Source organism: Myotis myotis, unplaced genomic scaffold (genome assembly GCF_014108235.1).
Source record: "Myotis myotis isolate mMyoMyo1 unplaced genomic scaffold, mMyoMyo1.p scaffold_m19_p_2, whole genome shotgun sequence".
In the NCBI taxonomy this organism is placed as follows: domain Eukaryota; kingdom Metazoa; phylum Chordata; class Mammalia; order Chiroptera; family Vespertilionidae; genus Myotis; species Myotis myotis.
The window spans coordinates 44,147,247-44,169,418 of NW_023416324.1; the positions used below are offsets into that span (position 1 = coordinate 44,147,247).

General features: G+C 37.6%; 2 protein-coding genes across 5 annotated transcripts in view; one reads left to right on the forward strand and one right to left on the reverse strand.

Moving 5' to 3' along the window:
• Positions 1-11,626, forward strand: part of ALG6 (ALG6 alpha-1,3-glucosyltransferase) — a 46,692-nt gene extending 35,066 nt beyond the window's left edge. Inside the window, exons 14-16 of one of the 2 annotated variants that reach the window (XM_036349292.1) lie at positions 76-274; positions 4,613-4,705; positions 11,590-11,626. In XM_036349292.1, coding sequence (XP_036205185.1) covers positions 76-274; positions 4,613-4,705; positions 11,590-11,595 — 298 coding nt within the window. In that variant the 3' untranslated portion in view covers positions 11,596-11,626. Of the gene's footprint in view, positions 1-75; positions 275-4,612; positions 4,911-11,589 lie in introns of those variants that run through there. The other variant, XM_036349291.1, reaches the window with a different exon arrangement.
• A 152-nt stretch (positions 11,627-11,778) lies between these two features.
• LOC118676034 (integrin subunit beta 3 binding protein) overlaps positions 11,779-22,172 on the reverse strand; it is a 62,576-nt gene continuing 52,182 nt past the window's right edge. For 2 of the 3 annotated variants that reach the window (XR_004974021.1, XM_036349294.1), the window contains exons 8-9: positions 18,305-18,355; positions 11,779-12,115 (exon numbers count right to left, since the gene is read on the reverse strand). Coding sequence is in view for 1 of the 3 variants with exons in the window: in XM_036349294.1 (XP_036205187.1) it covers positions 18,306-18,355 (50 nt within the window). In the remaining 2 variants the exon portion in view is untranslated. Of the gene's footprint in view, positions 12,116-18,300; positions 18,356-22,172 lie in introns of those variants that run through there. The other variant, XM_036349295.1, reaches the window with a different exon arrangement.

Consider the following 22,172-nt stretch of genomic DNA (forward strand, 5'->3'; position numbering starts at 1 on the left):
TTCTCAGTATAGTTCTTATAAACTCATTTAAAATGTTTTTACAAAGTGATTTATGGTTTCTATTTTCCCTTATAGTATGCTACCTCTCCTACTGAAGGATGACCTCCTAATGCCCACAGTTGTGACAGTGGTGGCATTTTTTATAGCTTGTGCAACGTCCTTTTCAATATTTGAAAAGACTTCAGAAGAAGAACTGCAGTTGAAATCCTTTTCCGTTTCTGTTAGGAAATACCTTCCATGTTTTACATTTCTTCCCAGAGTTATCCAGCGTTTGGTAAGTTGTTGGGTTTTTACGGAATGGTTCTTAGCTTATGCCGGTACCACACTGTCTCATTTACTACAGCTTTGTAGTTTTAAAATTGAACACATGGGCCCTCCAACTTTGTTCTTCTTTTTCAAGATTGTTTTAGCTTTCTGTGTTCCTCTTCTATTTCCATATTATTTTTAGGATCAGTTCATTAATTTCTCTAAAAGCCCAGCTGAGATTTTGAGAGGGATTGCTTTGAATCTATCTATTAATTTGTGGAGCATTACCATCTTAAGATTTTTGCCATCCAAACCCATGGACATAGGGTGTGCTTCCATTTATTTAGATATTCTTTAATTTCCTTCAACAATGTTCTATAGTTTTCAGTGTACAAGTTTTACATGTCTTGTTAAATTTATTTCTAAATATTTTATTCTTCATGATGCCTTGTAAATATAATTTTCTTAATTTCATTTTCATAATGTTCATTGTTACTGTATACAAATACAATTTACTTTTTTTAATAATGAACTTGTATTCTGTGCTATAAATGTTTAGTGGATTTCTTATGATTTTCTATATACAAGAATATGCCATCTGCAAATCATGATGGTTTTACTCTCTTCCTTTCCAATCTGGATGCCTTTTAATTTCCTTGCCTATAAATTACCCTAACTAGAATTTCTGGTACAGTGTTGAATACAATGGCAAGAGTAGACATCTCTTCTTCGTGATTTTAGGGGGAAAGCATTTAGTCTTCCTGCATTAATTAGGATGTTAGCTTATAAATGGCCTTTATTTGGTTAGGAAGTTCTTGGAAATTCTTCTGTTCCTAGTTGAGTGTTTTTATCATGAAAAGTTATTGATTTTGTCATATGCTTTTCATATATCTAATGATTTGGTCATGTGATTTCCCCCCTTTATTCTATTAATGTGATACATTACATTGATTTTTGTGATACATTACATTGAACTAGCCTTACATTCTTGGGATAAGTCCCACTAACTCATAATGTACAATCCTTTAAAAAAAAAATTAATTTTTTTTTTTTTTTTTTTATAGAGAAAGGAAGGGAGAGAGAAAAAAAGAGAGAGACATAAAGATTAAGAGAAACAATGATGTGAGAGAGAAACATAGATTGGTTCCCTCTCGCATGCACCCGGACTGGGGATCAAACCTGCAAACTGGATATGTGCCCTGACCAGGAATCAAACCCACCACCTTTTGGTGTATGGGACGATGCTCCAACCTAGCCACACTGGTGTACAATCCTTTTTATATACCACTGGTTTGGGTTCATCAGTATTTTATAGAAGACTTTGCTCCTGTGTTCATAAGGGATATTGATCTGTAGTTTTCTTTTCCTGTGATGTCTTTTTCTGGTTTTGGTTTTTATTTTTAGGTATGGTAAGCAGTGATGTCCTTTTCTCACTCCAGATTTGGGGAATTTGTACCTTCTTTTTTTTTCATTAAATATATTTTTATTGATTTTAGAGAGGAAGGGAGAGGGAGGGAAACATCAATGATGAGAGAGAATCATTGAACAGCTGCCTCCTGCACAGCCCCTCCTGGAGATGTAGTCCACAACCCAGGTAAGTGTCCTGACTGGGAATCGAACTGTGACCTCCTGATTCATAGGTTGACACTCAGCCACCGAGCCACGTGAGCTGGGCTATTTCAGTATTTTTAAATATACTAACTTTTATGTTAATTTCTCCTTAATTTTTGAAGGGCATTTTTGCTAGAAAAATTGTCTTTTTCTTTTAGCAACTTGAATGTCATCCATCCCAGTGCCTTGTGGCCTCCATGTTTTCTGATGAGAAGTCAACCATTACTCTTATTGGAGATAGCTTTGACATGTATTTTAGATTTAGATGCTTATAGATACCCAAGTGGAGATAGTAAGGAGCACTTGGATATATGCATCTGGAGTTTAGGGGAGAAGTCTGGGCTGGAGACCGTAATCCGAGTCTTTGGCATAAAAGTAATAAAGTTATGTCACTGAATGAGCACCAAAGGTGTGATTATAGATTAAAAAGACTAAGTTCTGAGCCCTGGGCAAGTACAATTCATAGAGATAGGGGACACGAGAAGGAACTAGCATGACACCATACTCTCCTAATTTCTTCCGGCTAGTTAATCCCCCATGAGAAGGATAAGCTAGCGGGAAGAAATTAGGAGAGTATGGTGTCATGGAAGCCAAGTGTTTCAAGGATATGGGAATGCTGTGCTATTTCAGGTGCTGCTGAGGGATCAGATAAGGCAGTAAGAACTGAACGTTGGATTTCGTACAGTGAGGTTATCGTGGATCTTTGACCAGGGCAGTTTCATTGGAGTGATTGGGATGAACGCCTAGCTGGTGTGGGTTCACTAATGAATGGAAGAATTGGATGCAGCAAGTTCTTTTGGGAAACTTTTCCGTAAATAGGAGCAGACAATGGGGGTAATAGATGGAGTTTGTTTAAAAATGGGAGGAATTTTAGCATGTCTTTTAATACTGATTCAAATATCATGACATTTTAGTCAGTCCCACATTTCTTAAGCGTATTTATTTTTATTTTGAAAGTACGTTTATTCTGTGAATGCATTGGATTTAAGAGAATAAACATTTTATAAAATCACAAAAAAGAAAAGAAAAAAAAAGAAAGTACATTTATTAAGCCTGGGAGCAATGAAACAAAGGAGAAGCAACAGGAGAGAGCCTAGGTAGGGCTGCTGTCAGCTCACTGGCGAGTCAGAGAAAAGGGGCCTTGGGAGAAGGTTCAGGGGGTCAGCCCAGGATGAGGGGCCATTGCCCATTGCTCCCCTGGCTGCAAGTCTTATGGGGTCTCAACGTTTAGGAGATGCACACCTGTGGGGGTGAAGAAGGGCAGGGAAAGGCACGGTGTGCTCAGTGTGCTTTTAAGTTCAACTTGATGATTTCAATTCAGAAATTTTCACTCCCTGCACGACTGACTCAGGGATTTTCCCTTTGGAGGATACTTGCACCCTGTTTGTAAGTCTTTTTGGCTCCCATCCTTCCCACTCTTCCATCTGGAATGATCATTGCATTACTCTCTATTCAGGTCTTACCCATCCCATCATAATACAGCCATTAAAGCATCTCTTAGGGTTCTGTTTATGTCCCACCTCCTTCATGAAAGTCAGTGACTACGGTTTCTTACTGCTTGCTTTCTACAATCACTTAAGCAGCTTCTGTGTATTTATGTACTATAGGTAGGGATAAAATAAATAAGATTTGGCTGGTCCTTGTCTTAAAGGAGTTCATAGTCTCTAGAGCTAAACTGTCCAGTACAGTAGCCACTAGACTAGACACATGTGGAAATCTAAACTTAGCAAAATTAAATACAATAAAGAATTTAGCTCCTCACCTGCAGCAGGCACACTTCAAATGCTCAGCAGTCACATGTGGTTAGCCCCTACTTGTTTGAAGTTCACAGATATAGCACATTTCCATCATTGCAGAAGTTCTGTACAATGCACCGGTTTCCAGAAAGCTGACTGCTACGTAATTATAATGAATGCAATCATTATTTTTACTCTTCATTTTGGCATTTATTAAACTGTGACCGTGCGATTTTATTTAACTAGTTCATGCATTTCCCCTGATTAAATGGAAAACTCTTTGAGACCAGAGGACATTTTCTTGCATATGCTCCACCATGCTTACTAAGTACTAGCTCATTGAAAGTGTAGTGAACATGAAATATAATTTTCCATTTGCCATGGACAACTTTTTCCATAAGTGGGTTCTTAGATTAGCTTAGAATTTTATATCCTTAAGGACTTAGGGCAGCCGTGGGCAAACTACGGCCCGCTTGAAATGAATAAAACTTTTGAAAAAAAAGACCGTACCCTTTTATGTAATGATGTTTACTTTGAGTTTATATTAGTTCACGCAAACACTCCATCCATGCTTTTGTTCCGGCCCTCTGGTCCAGTTTAAGAACCCATTGTGGCCCTCGAGTCAAAAAGTTTGCCCACCCCTGACTTAGGGTCATGGAGCATGCTGTGAATTTAACCCTGACGGGCAATTATATTCCAGGTAACTTTCTTCAGTGCCTTGGTGGTATGAAATCAAAGACAGGGGTTCTTAGACTTTCCCTACGCATCGGAATCACTTGGAGAACTTTAAAAAATACTAAGGCCTACCTCAGAAACTGATTTAATTGGTCTTGGGTATGGTGTGGGCACCGAGTTATATAACCTCAGCTGATCCTAACTTGCACTCTAGGTTGAGATCCACCATAAAGAGATTGTACCCCCGAACCCAACCCTTCAGTTCTACTGATTTACAGCTGCAAATTTAGTGTTACTTTAAAATTTCTTTTATATTCCTTCATAATACGTCTTTCTCCTTGCAGTTTCTTATGTCAGCAATCACTATGGTCCTTCTGACGTTAATGACTGTAACGCTGGATCCTCCGCAGAAGTTCCCGGACTTATTTCCTGTTTTGGTGTGTTTCGTGTCCTGCTTGAAATTCCTGTTCTTCTTGGTTTACTTTAACATTATAATCATGTGGGATTCCAAAAGTGGAAGAAATCAGAAGAAAACCGACTAGCTCTATCTCCAGACAAATGTGGAAATGTTAACAGTGCTAAAAAGTTTTGTGAAGTTTTTGCTACGTATAAATAAAATGATCATCTTTGAGTATTATGGAATTATAGGAAACAATGAAAAGTCATTTTTCTCTACACAAATAAAAGTATTTGGGGACCAAAGCCCAGTTGAGGCTTTTATTTTCTATTCACTGGCCAAGACATACTGGAATTTTGTTAATATTCAGTTATTTAAGTGGGAAAACAAAAAATGCCTTTCGTTTCAGTATTTATTTAGAAAATGTACTCTATAATTCGTTGTCTTGTAAAAAATCTACAAATACAGCAAGTTTAATGGAGGAATTTAGCCCCTCCCCTCCCCCTCTTTTTTAAAGGAAATTCCTAATTTTGGTATTTAAATGTAATTTTCTTGCCCTGGCCAGGTAGCTCAGTTGACTAGAGTGTCATCCCAGTATACCAAGATTGTGGGTTCGATTCCCAGTCAGGGCACATATAAGAATCAACTTGTGAATGCATAAATAAGTGGAACAAGTTGATGTTTCTCTTTTCCCCTTCACCTCTCTTTAAAATCAATAAATATTTAAAAAACACAGTTTTTACATTTTAGAATACCAGTAATGTGTATTTAATTCTTTACATGTGCAAATTTGAATTTTTTTTAACAAGGCAGAAAGATTAAACTGTTATGTATTGCCAAGAATGTTGATTTACTTTAGTGTAATTAAACAATGAATTTTCCTGAATTTAAGTCTAAGTGGTTTGAGTGAAGTCTTTTTATTTCTCATGAGCACTAGGTTCTAAGCTTTCAGGATCACTTTATGTTAAACGTCCTAATGCAGGATTTTATCCTGTTATTTTTTATTTTAACACTAGAGGCCAAGTGCATGAATTCATGCACGGGTGGGGTCCCCATGGGATGGGGGAAGGCTGGGAGGCGATCGGCCCTCCAGGCGGGTGGTAGGACGCCCTTGCTGGCCTGGGATCCGGATCCATCCTGCTAACGTTTGCACCGGTTGTCAGGAGCCACCTGGCAGCTGCTTTTATATCCTTTCTTCCGTGCGGAGCATCTAGGGAGGGGAAGCAGCCCCTGTGCCTGAGGCCAACTTCCAGGAGGCCGGTGCTGTCAGGATCTGCTGGCAGTGCTGGTCCGTCAGTGCCTGGCCCATTCTCCAGAGATTGGACCTGCAGGACTACTGAGGGAGTGAGTGGCTGCCGCCGGGCTGGTGGGCCGCCAGGACGGGCCAGTCAGCTGAGTGGCACTCCCACTGCGGGAGTGCACTGAATACCAGGGGGCAGCTCCTGCGTTGAGTATCTGCCCCCTGGTGGTCAGTGCATGTCATAGCAACTGGTCAACTGGTCGTTCAGGCTTTTATATATATATAGATGGTTCAAGGTTACCAGTACCATAGGCATTGACTTCTATCATGCTTCATGTTAACTTGGCCTTGTTATTACTGTATCACTTTATATTAGCAGAAGCCCATATTTACTCTAGTATTCCATTGGTAAAAATAATGTATTATATTCATGTTGGAGTTTCTCATGTAAAGATGTGTTTTCTTTAATCTGTGATAAAAATAAAACCACTATCCCATCCAAAAAAATATATTTTAATCCTCACCTGAGGATATTTTTCCATTTCCATTGCTTTCCAGAGAGTGAAAGGGAGGGGGAGGAGAGAGGAATTGGGTGCCTCTTGCACAAGCCCTGACAGAAGCTGGGGATCGAAGCTGCAACCCAGGTACATGCTCTTGACTGGGAATTGAACCCACAACCCTTTGGTCCATGGGCCGACATTCTAACCACTGAGCAACACTGGCCAGGGCCCATCAACATACATTTTTTTAATGTTTTATTTATTTATTTTTTAAGTTAAATCTTTATTGTTCAGATTATTACAGTTGTTCCCCCCCCCCCCCAATAGCTCCCCTCCACCCGGTTCCCCCCCCAGTCCTCATCCATAGGTACACGATTTTTGTCCAGTCTCTTCCCGCATCCCCCACACCCCTTTCCCCCCCAAGAATAGTCAGTCCATTCCCTTTCTATGCCCCTGATTCTATTATAATCACCAGTTCATTCTGTTCATCAGATTATTTATTCACTTGATTTTTAGATTCACTTGTTGATAGATGTGTATTTGTTGTTCATAATTTGTATCTTTACCTTTTTTTCTTCTTCCTCTTCTTAAAGGATACCTTTCAGCATTTCATATAATACTGGTTTGGTGGTGATGAACTCCTTTAGCTTTTTCTTATCCGTGAAGCTCTTTATCTGACCTTCAATTCTGAATGATAGCTTTTCTGGATAAAGTAGTCTTGGTTGTAGGTTCTTGCTATTCATCACTTTGAATATTTCTTGCCATTCCCTTCTGGCCTGCAAAGTTTCTGTTGAGAAATCAGCTGACAGTCGTATGGGTATTCCCTTGTAGGTAACTGACTGTCTTTCTCTTGCTGCTTTTAAGATTCTCTCTTTGTCTTTTGCTCTTGGCATTTTAATTATGATGTGTCTTGGTGTGGTCCTCTTTGGGTTCTTTTTGTTTGGGGTTCTCTGCGCTTCCTGGACTTGCAAGTCTATTTCTTTCATCAGGTAGGGGAACTTTTGTCATTATTTCTTCAAATAGGTTTTCAATATCTTGCTCTCTCTCTTCTTCTTGCACCCCCTATAATTCGGATGTTGGTACGCTTGAAGCTGTCCCAGAGGCTCCTTACACTATCTTTGTATTTTTGGATTCTTTTTGCTTTTTGCTTTTCCGGTTGGGTGGTTTTTGCTTCTTCGTATTTCAAATTGTTGACTTGATTCTTGCGATCCTCTAGTCTGCTATTGGGAGTCTGTATAATATCCTCCATTTCAGTCAGTGTATGCTTAATTTCTAGTTGGTCCTTTTTCATAACCTCGAGGGTCTCACTAGATTTCTTGAGGGCCTCATTACATTTATCAGCAGTCTCACCAGACTTTTTGAGGGTCTTACTAAATTTATCGGCGGTTTCTAGAAAGTTCTTGAAAAACCTTAAAAGTGTGGTTTTGAACTCTATAACCAGTCGTTTGCTTTCCTCCATTTCTGTCATTTGTGTCCTGTTTCTTTGTCTCCACCTTTTATGCTTCCCTGTGTTGATAGAGTGGCTTTCTGTGCTAGGTGTCCTATAGGGCCCAGTGGCTCAGCCTCCCCAATTACCTGAGGAGGACACTCTTGGTGTACCCCTTTGTACACTTTGTGCACAGTCTTGTTGTAGTTAAGCCTTGATTGTTGTAGGTATCACTGAGAGGAATTGACCTCCAGGCCTATTGGCTGTGAGAATCAGCTGTGTCTACAGTGGGAAAACTTCCATGCTGAAGACACCCTTATGGGGCAAGACTTGCTTCAGTGGGGCTTTGGTGCTCACTGAGTCTGCCCCCTGAGTGTGTCCCTTATGGATCTGAGGAGTTGTAATTGGATGGTCCCGCCCTGACCACTGGGTACACTGACTCTTGGATCTAAGGAGGTGCTAATTTAGTCTCTGCCTGAGGCTACCCAGCAGGAGCTACGAAGAGATCTGCAGATTCCCCTTCCTTGTTTGGGGTTTGGAGGTGCCCAAATGAGGCCCAGCTGTGAAGCAATGCAAGCTGCTGTGGGGCCTTGGGCCTTCTCTTGGAAGTTCTGGGTCTGTCTGGCCCAGCTGCAGTTTGTTAGATAATTTTCAGATTGCAAAGGGCCAGGGCATTCATATGCAAAAGCCTCTGCCGAAGCTTGGGTGGGGCGGGGGTCTCAGGGAATCAACAGGGCGGAGCAAGCAGCTATGGCTGATCCTCAGCCCTGCCTTAAGAGGCCCTGAGTCTCAGTGTCCCAGTAATCGCTGCAAGCACCTTTGAGAGAAAGCCGCACTTGAGTTCCGAGTTCTGCCCGCTGCCAGACAGTCCAGTTTTTCCCTGTATGAGTCTGGGTCCCCAGAGGCTCACTGGAGCTGGAGTTCAGAGCAGTCAGTGGCTTGTGACTCCCTCCCGATTCAAAAAGACAGCCGCGTCCTCAGTTGCCAGCCCTTGCCGCAGGTGCCTCTGTACCTCTGCACTTCCGCGCCTCCGTACCTCTGCACTTCCGCACCTCCTCTGAGTCTCAGTGTGCTTTTCTCTTTCCTTCTAGTTGTAGAATTTCCACTCAGCCAGCCTTCCTGTAGTTCTGGATGATGTCCGTTTTGTCTTTTAGTTGTATTTTTGAATTTGTTGTGGGAGGCAGCAATTTCCGGTGTTTACCTATGCTGCCATCTTGGTTTCCCCTCAACATACATTTTTAGTGAATATATCTATTACCTAAGACAGCATGAAAGCAAATTAGCTAAGTGGTGGTGTATTTTAAAACAATGCAAGCATAACGAAAATCTGGTTTTTGACATTAACAACCATAGGCTGTTGCAAGAATGTATGTGTGTCTCAGTCTGATAAAGGGAGTGGGTTTAGACAAAGCGAAAATCAAGAAGTATTTCTTTCTCAAAGTAAATGTGCATAAAGACTCAAAGGGCAAGTCCGCAGAGAAAAGCAGCCTTGAGTCACTGCCGAATCAGCAGGAACATCGCTGTCCATGGTCACCATCTGTAAGCAGTGCGCCCAAATGACAGCATCTTGGCTGGCTGTGTAGTCTTATTTTTTTATTTTTTGTAATAGTGTACTTGTGTTAGCACAGGGTGTTGATTTAAGTCAATGATGAGGAAATTCTAACTTCTGAATAACTGGAACAGAGAAATGTTATTTGAAAATAAAAGTAGTATGTAAATAGTAAAATAGAATGTACCCATATTCAAGGTATGTTATAGGTAAATTCTGTAAATATTTTCCAGAGGATTTAATCTAATGTTACTGAATTACATTGTAGCTTTCATGGAGATTTATATCAATTACCTTGAGTCAAATGTCTCTTATCTCTGTTAGAAACCACTTGAAGAAGAGTCAACTTTGTACTTTGAGAGATTTAAGTTCCAAATATCAAAAATGTCCAGTGATGAATTAAAATCACAGAAATAGGCAATTCTGTCAGCTACACCCAGGATTATAGGGATGTTTTAATACAAAAACATTTAGGTTTTATAAAAATATTAAAGATTTATCACTTTCTTCACTAATAATACCTGTCAAAAATAAACCCTTCTAAGTTATTTTCAACTTCATTTTAGAGGGAAGGGCTGTTTCTGAGAAATGCAGTTTTCTCTTTTGCCAATAATTTTTTGCTTCTTAAAATGAAGAGAATAGGGTGTATGTTCATGTATCAAATATGAAGCACACGAAGTCATTTTCCCTTGAGCCATAGGGAGGGGAGAAAAATCCCCGATGTAGCATTCTGTCCAAATGATGAACCACAACTAAGTGAGTGAAACATTCACAAAAGTCAAGGCAGCCCAAGGAGCCTCTCTGTTCAATAGAGACAGAGTAAGAGATGGATAGGATGCAACTAAATAATGGCTGGAGTAACACAATGGTTTCAAATCTCAATTGGTCTTTTTTTCTGTTATGTTCACTGGAAAATCAGGGCCAAGTGTATCCACCCCCCACCCCCATATAAACATTAGTTTTGTGTGTGGATCTTTCTGCTTTGTCCTTCATGTGGCCTCCAAGGGTGATAAAGCGAGAGTCATCTGATCTACAATGAAGAGAACTGAGAAATGATTCTTAGCAGACCCAGCTGTTCTGAAAGGCAAAAGCTTAGTATATCAAGAGGTCAAATATACAGTAACTGATTTAATAGCATTAAGCACATACCTACATAACTTGGATTACATATGAAACCAATCTATTTCTTAACTCTTTATTTCCTTACTAAAGTAGGCTTCTTTACATGTTTTGGCTTACATTCTAAGGTTTCAATGCTAGAACTCAAAGGAATGATCCTTTTTGGTATATTTTAGGTAATGTTCTATAAGGCTGTGTCACAAAGTGTTCTTAATATTCTTAATATTTAGCAGACCGATTATCTCAAAAATCTTATTTAAATAGTACTAATACATCAGAGAAGGCAATTAGGCTTAATCGGGCTACTGTTTAGTGTTTGTCATTTAAATTAATAATATTTTTAAAAAAACTTATTTTCATTTTAAGAGGTGAATTTTAAATTTCTCTAAATGGTAATTATTTTCAACCTTAATTTGTTAAATTTTAAGATGTTCAAATAGTATTTTTATTTTTATGATACACTGAATTAAATGACATGGTAATATCCTATACAAATTTTGTTAAGACTTAGGTCAAGTACCAAGGAGTAACATTTACCTCCTATGGGGAAATCATGTTATCAAGTTATAACATATTCTGTGATTCCTCTTCTCCTTTATTTTTTTAAATTATTTTTTAAAAATATATTTTAATAATTTTTTACAGAGAGGAAGGGAGAGGGATAAAGAGCCAGAAACATCGATGAGAGAGAAACATCAATCAGCTGCCTCCTGCACACTCCCCACTGGTGATGTGCCCGCAACCAAGGTATATGCCCTTGACTGGAATTGAACCTGGGACCCTTGAGTCCGCAGGCTGACTCTCTATCCACTGAGCCAAACCAGTTAGGGCATATTCTCCTTTATTTTGTGATAGCACAAACATGATGATATAAAACAACACCATAGAGAAACAGAATTAATGCTTCAAAATAATTTGGAGGGGATCACATACTGCCCCATAAGAAAATTCTCTTCTTTAAATTCAGTGATTTGTATAGTTCAGTTTAAAAACAACTTCATATTTAAATGTCTATTGAAAATGCATCTGGTATTTTATAAAAAAGGTGTGAAAATTTTAAAAATTTAAAAATATTTTTTCTCTACAATAGAAATAACTATAGAGTATAATAAAAATTCACCCTTGAGATAATAGCTACACAATAAACTTCTGGATAAATTTTTAAAGTTTTAAAAAGAATCTAATTAATACACATCTGGTCCTTAAATGGAACAACTGGTACCTAAATCTACTCACCATTAGATTTAATGAGTTTTAAAATATACAGCTCTACCAAAGGTGCCATTTTCATAAATGCTTTATTAAATCTATCCACAAATGCTAAAAGTTTACAGAAACATACATGATATAGAATAAAAGTCAAGATACTTGTCTACATGTTGGCTTATTCATTAAAGGGTCAAGAAGAAATGTATTATTTACATTGAGATTATCTACTGGTGTGTGTAGAAAGTTTAAATTAGCTGCAAGAAATTTTATCTAGACATGCACCTGCCTAGTGCTGTGATCTGGTATTTACTGGGCAGATTAATTACAAACATTTCTTCTGTTCCTTTAAATATGATCAGGCAGATGCAGAAGTTGGTGTTCAGAGTGAATACACTTCTTCTGAATGCCTACAGGATATAAAAGATGATTATTATTAATCAAGAATTAGCTTCCAAATTAACATGCATCGCATAGATGAGATACGAAATGATTTAAACACCCATTCATCATGTGATTTCATACCTACTTTAGATACTGGTAATCTCTCATTTGCTTATTTTTGAGCCTTCTAAGCAAGATTCACCTTCAGAAATAATTGTCAATATGACTACTCTGACATAGCACTCCTCACTTTATGTGAATATGGATTTTGACATACTTCTGAGAGTGTTCTAAAACTCCAACAGGGCCTATCAAAAACTCCAAAATTTACATGCCTTTTGTCTATAAGCCTTAAGGGCCTTGCAGCAGGTGTTTCCTCCAACAGCTGCCCCCACCCCCAAAAGACAGTATTTACTGACATTCCTATTCACAGTGTGTCCCTCTGGGGACTCCTAGTGGTGGTAGAAGTTTTTGTCTATTTGGCCTTATGACCTTGTGTGAAAGGAAGCCTTTAAAGAAAGCTGTCTTTGGCAACTGATGGCATATATTCCCATAGGGCACATGGACCCTATGGTATTTCACTCCTGAAATACCCCTTTCCTTGATTACATTGGTAGTTATGAAGTAAAGCATGATGGGCTGCTATTCTTGAGAGTCTATATATATATTCTTCTTTTTATTTTTTCCAATTTTATTTTATTGTTTAAAGTATTACAGTTGCCGAAACCGGTTTGGCTCAGTGGATAGAGCGTCGGCCTGCGGACTGAGAGGTCCCAGGTTCGATTCCGGTCAAGGGCATGTACCTGGGTTGCGGGCATATCCCCAGTGGGAGATGTGCGGGAGGCAGCTGATCGATGATTCTCTCTCATCGATGTTTCTAACTCTCTATCTCTCTCCCTTCCTCTCTGTAAGGAATCAATAAAATATATTAAAAAAAAAAAAAAAGTATTACAGTTAGTAGTACATATGTCTCCTCCCCCTCCCCCGCCCCCGCATTGACCTTCCTTATATATATTCTTCTTATCCTATAAGAAGATCGGTTGCCAATTAGACAACTTCCACCAACTCTGGTTTGAACTCCTATAGAAAACTGAATCACTTTAATATCCTTATATGTTATTGATACACAGTTACCAGAACTAATGGTAACACTATAGAAGGAAGGAAGACCCATTTATTAGTTACTCTGGGGGAGGCACTAATTATTTTGTACCATACCACAGGTAAATGTTATCAGTCCCATTTTATAATTCAAGTTTAGTGGAAGAAAGTTTCTTGTTTAAGGCCACACAGCTAAATAGGTAACAGAGCTGGTGCTGGACATTTAATCCAAACCCTGTTCTCTATGACAATGCCAGTGCCTGTAAAGATGTTTCATCAGCTGACCATGGCTGCTAGGAAAATTGTGTTGAGAAAGATTCTGAGGCCAAATTCAGGATCCAGCAAAAATAAATGCTTTGATCAATGTGAGGTATGTTGTGGCACAAGAGTAGGGAGTGGCACTATGTTATCTCTACACTGCCATACTGTTCTAGAGAGGAATATCTCAGAACACAAATAAAAAGCAACCCAGTGATGCAGTTTATGAGCAGCATTTTGACAGGATTCATTGTTCATACAGTTATTCTTTCTGACACATTTTGGATTGCTCCTTCACCGGTCCGCTTCTGCCTAATGAATAAAGTCTGAACTCAGTAGCCTGGCGGTCACAACTGTCAATGATGGGGCTGGACTCTACCGTTCAATTATTCTGCTTTTCTGCCTTTTTGTTCACATTTTCTCTGCCTACTATGTTTACACAGCCTGTTAAAATTAATAATTTTTTATTTTTCAAATGCCAAATTCCTAGTAAAGTGCAAAGTTTCCATTACTAGGGTCTGGCTGGCCCTCTGTCAGCCATAATGTAGAAAGGAATAACTAGAACTGACTTTAAAATCATGAACCCTTACAAGCGACCTCATTAAACCACCCTGAGAGGATCTGTCTGTTGTTTATTACTATACCACTGCTTATTCTTCATTTGGTACTTGGAGAAGAATGTTTATACTTCTCAGTCTGAAGAGGAAGGAACTTCTGTCAACTCTTTTGCTTTCTATACCCCATGAAAGTGACACATTTAAATGGTCAAAGTCCAGAACACTGGTCCACATGTTACTACTAATAGGACATGCCACTACTCTATACAACACTCTTCCCCGCTATTTTGTTTTCCTTTTACTGTCCAGTCTCAAGTCCAAGGGGTCTTGGTGTTCCTAATTTAATGTTGAAGAGACTAGCCCATTCTACCTCCTACAAAACATATAAGGCAGATGTGTGGTCTTCACTGTTGCAGAAGCACATGGACATGGGAGTCTATTTCAAAGATCCAGCTTTCTTGTCAGGTTCAGGAGAGCACACAGAGTTCCAGATTTAGACTCCTGTGGAAGAAGGGAGGTCCCACTTTTGCCTTAGGCACAATCCATATCAGTGACCCCAAGCTTCTACCAGAGAACCTCTTATATTGGAGATTATCAATTCCTCCAAAAATCAAGTTGATACTTCAATCCTCTTTGGACTCAATCCTATTGTGAATTTGCTGTTGCCCAGAACCCTAAAAAGACAAAGGGTCTGAACTTGTAGTACTATCATAGCTTGCCATATATTATTATTTCATGTGTATAATAACATAAATCTGATATTCTTAGCTTGATTACTAGGTTTCACAAGGTTGACATTATACATGGAGCTGTTTATACTAAGCCTCATACTGCTGTTAATGAAGTGATTTACCCACATTATTTCTAGATAAAGCATCCCAGTGTCCCCTACAACATTATCTCACTAGAGGCCCGGTGCACAAATTCATGCACCAGTAGGGTTCCTCAGCCTGGCCTGTGGGATTAGGCTGAAACCGGCTCTCCAACATCCCCTAAGGGGTCCAGGATTGCAAGAGGGGGCAGGCCAGGCCGCGGGACCTCACTGGTATACGATCGGGCAGGGGAGGGACCACGGGAGGGCTCCAGGGAGTGTCCAGCCTGTCTCAGTCCCAATCTGCTGGACCCCAGCAGCAAGCTAACCTACTGGTTGGAGCATCCGCGCCCTGGTGGTCAGTTCACATCATAGCGAGCAATTGAGCGGCCTTAGCATATCATTAGCATATTACGCTTTGATTGGTTGAATGGATGACCGAACACTTAGCATATTAGGCTTTTATTATATAGGATTATTTTATAAGACTTCATTTTTTTTTAAATCTTTACCTGAGGATATTTTTCCATTGATTTTTAGAGAGAGTGGAAGAGAGGGGGAAAGACAGAAATATCGATGTGAGAGAAACACATTGATTGGTTGCCTCCTATACTTGCCCCTACCCCAACCAGGGCCCAGGCCGGGGAGGAGCCTGCAACTAAGGTATGTGCCCTTGACCGGAATGGAACCTGGGACTCTTCAGTTCGCAGGCCAATGCTCTAACACTGAGCCAAATTGGCTCGGGCAAGGCTTCACTTTTTAAAGGCTCTGGGAGTGAATATGTATGGGGTGGTTCCCCTGACTGAGGGCAGAAGCTGATGTGCAGACAGAGAAGTTGGCCACAATGGCACCACGGATATGATCACTGGTAGAGGTTTCCAAGGCATAGGACAAAATCAGATAGTTTAATGCCTTCCCTTAGTCATGCCAGTTGGGCAGCTATGACAAATGCACAAAAGAGTAATGAGAACACAGAAGAGGGGAATCTGAGGAAGCCTCCTGTAAGGTGAGTTATAAGCAGGTTTTGAAAGATGGGCAAAATTTTGCCTTAACCAGTTTGGCTCAGTGGATAGAGTTTAAGCCTATGGACTGAAGGGTCCCAGGTTCCGATCAGGGCACATACCCAGGTTGTGGGCTCGATACCCAGTGGGGTGTGTGCAGGAGGCAGCTGATCAATGATTCTTTCTCATCATTGATATTTCTATCTCTTCCTCCCTTTCCCTTCCTCTCTGAAATCAATAAAAATATATTTTAAAAAAGTCACTCCTTTAAAAAAAAAAGATGGGCAAAATTTTGACAATGCTGGGGGAAAAGGTATGCCAAATAGAGGAGACAAGAACAATGGTAAAGAAATGAGGAATGTGTCTGGAGAATGGCAAATAATATGGAATGACTGAGGCACAATGACAAATTGGAAAGGCACATTGTGGTCAGATCAGGGAGAGTTTTTAAATTTGCATTTTACGTGACTATGGTAGAGTAATATCTTCTAAAGCATAATTTTTCCAGCAGTAAGACAGGCTATATAGAAAAGGGACCAAAGGGCAGAGAGGCAGGTTACAATGGGGATGATGATAATCTGGAGGATAGGTAATGAAGAAATAAACTAGTGTAGTGGGTATGGAGAAGAGAAGTAAACATTTTTGGAAGTGATGTGACATGGCAGCAGTTTGGATGTGGGAACAAAAAGAGAGACAGAATTTTGAGATTTTGAGCCTTAACATTAGATGAACACAAACCCTAGGAAGGTAGAATAAAGAACAGTTGAGGTTGAAATCAGCATATTTGGGGGACAATGTATAGCAGCTGAGATGTGGATTTATATCAGGAGGAGGATCACAAATAGATTTGGAAATAATATACACTAAGGTAAGAACTATAGTCAAGGAATGGATGAGATCATGAAGAAAGTACCCAAAGAGAAAAGAAAACACAGTCAAAAGAACCCAGGGAAATACCTCAAAAGTAAGTCAAGTTTCATTTCACTGTTACTTCTCTTTGTTGCTTCCCACGGAAAAGGAAGTTACCTGGTTGGTCAAACTTCATTCTTTCAAGTTTTTTGAAAGTACTACTCAAATTAAAGACTCAGAAGAACACCCCTAATATGTAATGATCTTTACTAGATTCAATGACCGCAAAGCTATTCTCAGTTCCTCTGAAGGTCACTAATGAGACTGTCACACACTAAATGTGTTTGTTCACTTGTCCAATGTGTTAACTGTGAATATGTATTTATGATCACCATCTAATAGTTTTCTGTTGGATTTCCATGGATCAGAAATTTTATAAAAGATTTAACCCTATAATAACTACATGTTTGCATGTGTGCACATATGATATCCTTACTGATTAATAGGATCTAAAACCTTTAACCAGTAGTAAAACCCGACATTCACAGATTACTGCAGTACAGTGGGCAAGAGTACTGACTGACACCAAACTACACAGGTTAGTATCCTGCCTGTCTCTTAGGTAATTCTGGAACAAGATACTTAACTTCTTTGTTTCTCAGTTTCTTTACCTATAAAGACAATAACTATATCTACTTCATATAAGTTATTGTGAAGATTAAATGGGATATCTATGAAGAGCTTATACTGATATACTGAAAGTGCTCAATAAATATTAGCTGTTATTATAAGCTATTATTTGTTGTGTACAACAGAATGAACAATTTAATGAATGAAAGTGACATTTACTATATAAAGTGCTTTGCAGATATTTTAAGAAGAAGCTAGTTTGTCAGGAAGCTGATACCAATTATTTGAGATACCATTTCCAAAGAAATGTATTTTCAGAATAGAACAGAATTATTTCATTTTGCATTGTTTCTAAGAGATAGCAGCAACATCGGGTTAGCTTCTAAGAAAATTAATATTGATGCCACCAAGTTTGGGATAATGGTAGTTCTTAATGTGAACCTTCAATTACAGGTATAGTAAACACTAATAACACATCATGACTCATGTTGCTTCTAGCTGGCTAAGTTATAATAAGCTATTTAGAAATATGTCATATTTTACTTGTATTGCTGAATCCACAGGAACTGTTTTAAAGAAAAGGAACAACTAATTAATATGTAATTAATCAATTTAGCATATTTGCAAATTGATAGACCTGTTATAGCTTGTTCAGACAGATGTGCCCTATAACTCACCTGTCAGTATCTAGTTAGATATTTCTACTAAAGGTACTCAATTAAGTGTCCTCTTTATATTTACTTAGATATCCTCTCTCTGAATTAAACTTAGCCTGGTCAGATCAACAGTGTTTTCTTAAAATCAGTCTCTAACTCACAGATTTTGTCAAACTTCCCTCCTTCTGTTTATCAGAACAGATAAAATATAATCAACTAAAGCTCCAAAGCACATGGCCCTATTTTCTTTGTAGACAGACAGTACCAAATTTGCTGTCAATAAAATGTTTCCATCTGAACAAAGCAGTGAAATTTAACAAGATTATACTTAATTAGAAAGGTGAAGCATTACCTCAATTTAAAATGGCCTTCAGGAATTCATAGCTGTCAAGATGACGTAACTCTGTATGAAAGAAAAAAGATTTTTTTTTTCCAGAAAATAATTCAATGCAAGTTGTCACAGTATATGATGCAGAATAAATGCTGAATCAAAATGAAATTAAAATAAAGAGCCCAAAGATAAAGTTTTATTTTACATTATAATTAGCAGCTTTGGGGCTATAAATTCTCATTTCAACTGATTTGCCTGACTCTGTTTCAGAATGTATATTTAAAAATTTAGGATGAAAACTGCCAAGAGATTTATTATTATAATGTATGGTTATGGTTTATTACAATTGTCTTTTGTGCTAGCTTCTATGATTCTTGTCTTGTTCATTAGTGTATAGAAGAGTGCCTGGCTCATAGTAGGTATTCAATAAATGTTGAGTGAATGAGGCATTAAGGAGATAGCAATTTGTAAGTATTTGAAAATATTTTGGTAATTCCTTTAAAAAATTCTTAGAGTGCCCACTTGTTTTTATTCATTCACTGAACAGGCACTGTGGACTTCTATCCGGGCTCTGTAGTAGGCTGCGGGGCTACGATATAGAGATGGCTTTTTTTTGTTTGTGGAGAAGAGCCCAGAAAGAGCCCTGTAACCACACAATCACAATACACAACACTGTAACGTGATACATTTATAAACATTCAGACAGGTGTTGTAGAAGCCTAGAAGATGAAGCAATTTAGCTTGGAGAGTCTCACAGAGAATGTGGCACCTAAAACTGGCCTTAAAGCATGAGCAGAAGTTTACTAGATGGAGAAGAAAGAAAGAGCACCCCAGGTTGAGAGAGAAGCAGTAGAGAGGCCTGGAGTCCCAATTTGTGAATAGCATGAATTAAAATGACTACTTTCCTCCTACGTGAGGTCTGAGCTGAAGGAAAAAAATCACCTAACATTTACTTATTACACAAGTTCTGCTTTAAACTATATAATTAGCTATATAACACTATAAATATCTATTATTACATATGTGTTTAAAATATATAAACCACTTAGAGAATTTAACTAACTTTTTTTTTGAGGAGCTTTTCTGACTACTCTAAGTTAAAATGGGGGAAAAAAGTTCAACTGTCAGGTGACATAAAAGCAATTTCTAATAAATGTGCCAGAATAATTTTTCTCTATCTCAAGAACAGTTAGTCTTCAGTCTGTTCATTACTGTCTTTTTATAGTATTTTTATTTAATAAAACCTATTAAGACTACCATACAAATCTCTTTACTTATGCTTTTATCTTTTAGCTGATCAATTTTTATATTGCTGACATCCCTTCTTCACCATTTGCTCATTTAAAAATTCATAGTATGTGAGCTATGTCTCTGGAGAAAATGTCTATAAAATTTGTTACAGCTGGCAAATGTGTATGAGTCAGTGATAGCACATGACTAAATGCTTCACAGAAAATAAAATTTGTTTCTGTAGTAAGCAGAACTGTTTAAATGTTATTTATTTTTATGTTTCAAAGAAAATATATTGTGAAGTGCTGCATTGATTTAATACGCAACAATGTCTGTGTACACGCTGTAGAAAGAAAATTTATGAAACCTTTGCACAACTCCTTTAATTGAATTTTCCAAATCTCTCACCACACACAAATAATCAATATCTTCTGCAGAGAAAACCAGTCAGAATTATTACAGTCTTTCGTTTCAATTTTGTTGTCATCAGCACATACAGAGCACCTGGATATTTGTAATGTCTGGTAGCAGGTTATTTATACCTCTTAAACACATAATTGCTATTAAATGAATTCAGGTCTATGGTTTAATTTTTTTAAATGATTACTTAAAGATAAAAACTATCATACTTCTAGTATAATATAAATAAATTTAAATTATGGAAAAAATTACTTAAAAAGCTGTGAAAAGTAATAAAGCAGTTTTTCCTTAAATCCTAGACAAATATCAAGTAAGCAGTTGAAACGTATCCCCCAAACAGTGCTAAATAATGTAAAAAAGGGCATTATCATTATTACGAGGAAAGGTATAACCCAGGTACAGCTTACATGACAGCTGAACCCTTACAAAGAGCTGAGGACTACAATTGTACATTCATGGATATTTGTGTGACCAAAACTAATATCTCCATTTTCTACAAATCTTCTGATAAACTTAGAATGTTGAAGCACAAAGGAAATTTTTGTTGTTTCTCCTAAAACTCTTAATGTCTAAACATTAAACTTCAGTGCTTTTAAAACTAAGCATTTGTTCGAAAAAGAATATTCTTTAATTGTTAAGATATAACAGAAAAAAACACCCTTTTAGGAGTAAAATTATTTAGCTGATATAATGAATACTTTTTTCAAGACTGTGTGGGAAAAAGAACAACATATTTTTAAGTTGAAAAATACTTCAGTGGGTGGTTAGAATGAAAAGGAAATATCAAACTATTTTATACTCTTAGAACAGAAAAAGTTTAAAATTTGTCCTGTAGTCCACAAATTTGAAAACTTTAAAATCCTATAACTAAGATGAATTTTACAATGTAAGAGACAGTTAAGTTAGCTAAAGAAAACAGAGACATTATAGTCTGTGCTTTTCTTTTTAAGGCTAGCAATAGAAATGCTGAAATATTTTGTATTACAAACAGCTGAAACAAGCAACTTTTTTGAACAATAGAAAGTTCAGATGGTTAACATTTCATTTAAAATATGCATACTACAACCTACACAATTATTCTCAAAAATAATAAAATATGTTTTGGACTGAAGTTAAGTGTCTAGATTTCATATCTTGGCAACTGCTCTATAATTTGCTTACATTCTTTTCAAAAACATTTTGTTTACTGGAAGTAGTAGACACAGACAAACAATGATGGCATTTTCTAATATCTCCAGAAAAAATGAAAATACTAAGTACTATATAATGCCATCTATTGACTTAGGAATATTTGTATCAAGTTGTTTTAAGTTGAGGATGATTATGTAAAGTAAATTTTATGCCTTACCATGTGATGATAATGTGACATTCCGTCTCTATCAACCCATTGAATGGTCATGTTTTAAATGTTCAGCATAACAAATTAAAAATAATTATGAAAATTCACATCCAAATGTAATAGAAAAAGAACTTTTCATTTCATTATTTTTCTAATAGTAATAAAGCCAATATTATTAAGGAAAGTGAAGTTAGGCTTACTTCCTAAGTAACTTAAAAGAAGCCTTCCTTTGTTTAAGAAATTTGTAGTTAGCAAACTATAAAAAAAACCTAGAGTATATTATACACTCAATCAAGGCATCCCCTGATTTAAAAACTATAAAAATCTCAGTGTACTCTTTTCAATTTTTTTAATAAGTTATATAAAGTTTTAAGAATCGGTGTCAGATGTCTATTTATTTAAAACATTAGTGTTATTTTTACAAGTATACTCCTGTGCGTGTAATAAAGACTGCAACTGATGCTAAACAAGCCAGCAATGAAATTTAAAGAATATACAACTAAGGGACCAATTTGAAGGGTCCACTACAGCATTAGTCTTGGAATTCTCCTGGTATTGTCTACTTTAACTATTCTAGGAAAATTTTATAAGAATCTGAAGGACATTCCTCTTCTTTTTTTAAAATATATTTTTATTGATTTCCGAGAGAACTGGAGAGGGAGAGAGAGATAGAAACATTAAGGATGAAAGAAAATCATTGATCGGCTGCCTCCTGCACATCCCCTACTGGGGATCGAGTCCACAACCCAGGCATGTTCTCTGACCAGAATAGAACCGTGATCTCCTGGTTCATGGGCTGACACTCAACCACTGAGCAACACTGGCCGGGCTGAAGGACATTCTTTTGATAATGAAACAAGTATTTGTTCATTCTCATTTCATAATTACCTAATAAAAGAA